Source organism: Suricata suricatta, chromosome 17 (genome assembly GCF_006229205.1).
Source record: "Suricata suricatta isolate VVHF042 chromosome 17, meerkat_22Aug2017_6uvM2_HiC, whole genome shotgun sequence".
In the NCBI taxonomy this organism is placed as follows: Eukaryota; Metazoa; Chordata; class Mammalia; order Carnivora; family Herpestidae; genus Suricata; species Suricata suricatta.
In genome coordinates this window covers 50,387,018-50,388,083 of record NC_043716.1, presented here as the reverse complement: position 1 = coordinate 50,388,083, position 1,066 = coordinate 50,387,018, and the positions used below count along the sequence as shown (strand labels likewise).

The window sequence follows — 1,066 nt, the reverse complement described above, 5'->3', positions numbered from 1 at the left end:
CCCGCAGCAGCAGGCGGCGCACCCGCTGACCCCGCTGAGCGGCGAGCCCGGCCAGACCCAGCGAACGCACATCAAGACGGAGCAGCTGAGTCCCAGCCACTACAGCGAGCAGCAGCAGCACTCGCCCCAGCAGATCGCCTACAGCCCGTTCACCCTCCCGCACTACAGCCCCTCCTACCCGCCCATCACCCGCTCGCAGTACGACTACACCGACCACCAGAACTCCGGTTCCTACTACAGCCACGCGGCGGGCCAGGGCTCCAGCCTCTACTCCACCTTCAGCTACATGAACCCCGCGCAGCGGCCCATGTACACGCCCATCGCCGACACCTCCGGGGTCCCTTCCATCCCGCAGACCCACAGCCCCCAGCACTGGGAACAGCCGGTCTACACACAGCTCACCAGACCTTGAGGAAACCTTGCACCGAGGGCGTTGATGGCCCGCGATGATCAGAAAAAGAACCGAAGAAATAAATCACCAACCAGAATTTCCTTGGGGACAGTTTTTTTTTCCTTCTTCTTATTCCTTTAAGACATTTAAGCTAAAGGCAACTCGTGCCCAGATTGCAAGACAGAAACATTAGGTATCCAGACGCGTGACCACCTTGCTGCAAATCGGTGGCCCGGCAGCTCTCGGCCCCGGGGGACCTTTGGAAAATCCGTAAGAAACCGAACTCGAAGACCTTCTACAGAGCAAGCACGGAGGAAGGTGGAGAATCGTGTGACCAATTTGTTTGCTCAATCTCTCCGGCCTGTTTGGGACTTTGTAATTATTTTTTAGCAGTAATTAAAGAAAAAAGTCCTCTGTGAGGAATATTCTCTATTTTAAATATTTTTAGTATGTACTGTGTATGATTCATTACCATTTTGAGGGGATTTATACATATTTTTAGATAAAAGAAATTAAATGCTCTTATTTTTTTCCAACAGCTAAACTACTTAGTTGAACAGCGTGCCCTAGCTTTTCCCGCAACCAGAGTATTTTTGTACAGATTTGCTTTCTCTTACAAAAGGAAAAAAAAAAGCGTGTGCGTGTTGTTGTATTAACAAAAAAAAAAAAAAAAAA

At 50.1% G+C, this 1,066-nt stretch overlaps 2 protein-coding genes across 2 annotated transcripts in view; one reads left to right on the top strand and one right to left on the bottom strand.

Annotated features, from left to right (window-relative positions):
- Window position 1: 1 nt before the first annotated feature.
- On the top strand, window positions 2-1,066 carry LOC115281659 (transcription factor SOX-9-like; the record flags this gene model as incomplete). The annotated part of the gene is made up of 1 exon (XM_029927077.1): window positions 2-1,066. A coding segment is annotated over one exon (411 nt), but the record flags the coding sequence as incomplete, so codon positions are not given.
- SOX9 (SRY-box transcription factor 9) overlaps window positions 581-1,066 on the bottom strand; it is a 3,590-nt gene continuing 3,104 nt past the window's right edge. The window contains exon 4 of the mRNA XM_029927076.1: window positions 581-686. Within this exon, the coding sequence (XP_029782936.1) occupies window positions 581-686 (106 nt within the window). The remainder of the gene's footprint in view (window positions 687-1,066) is intronic.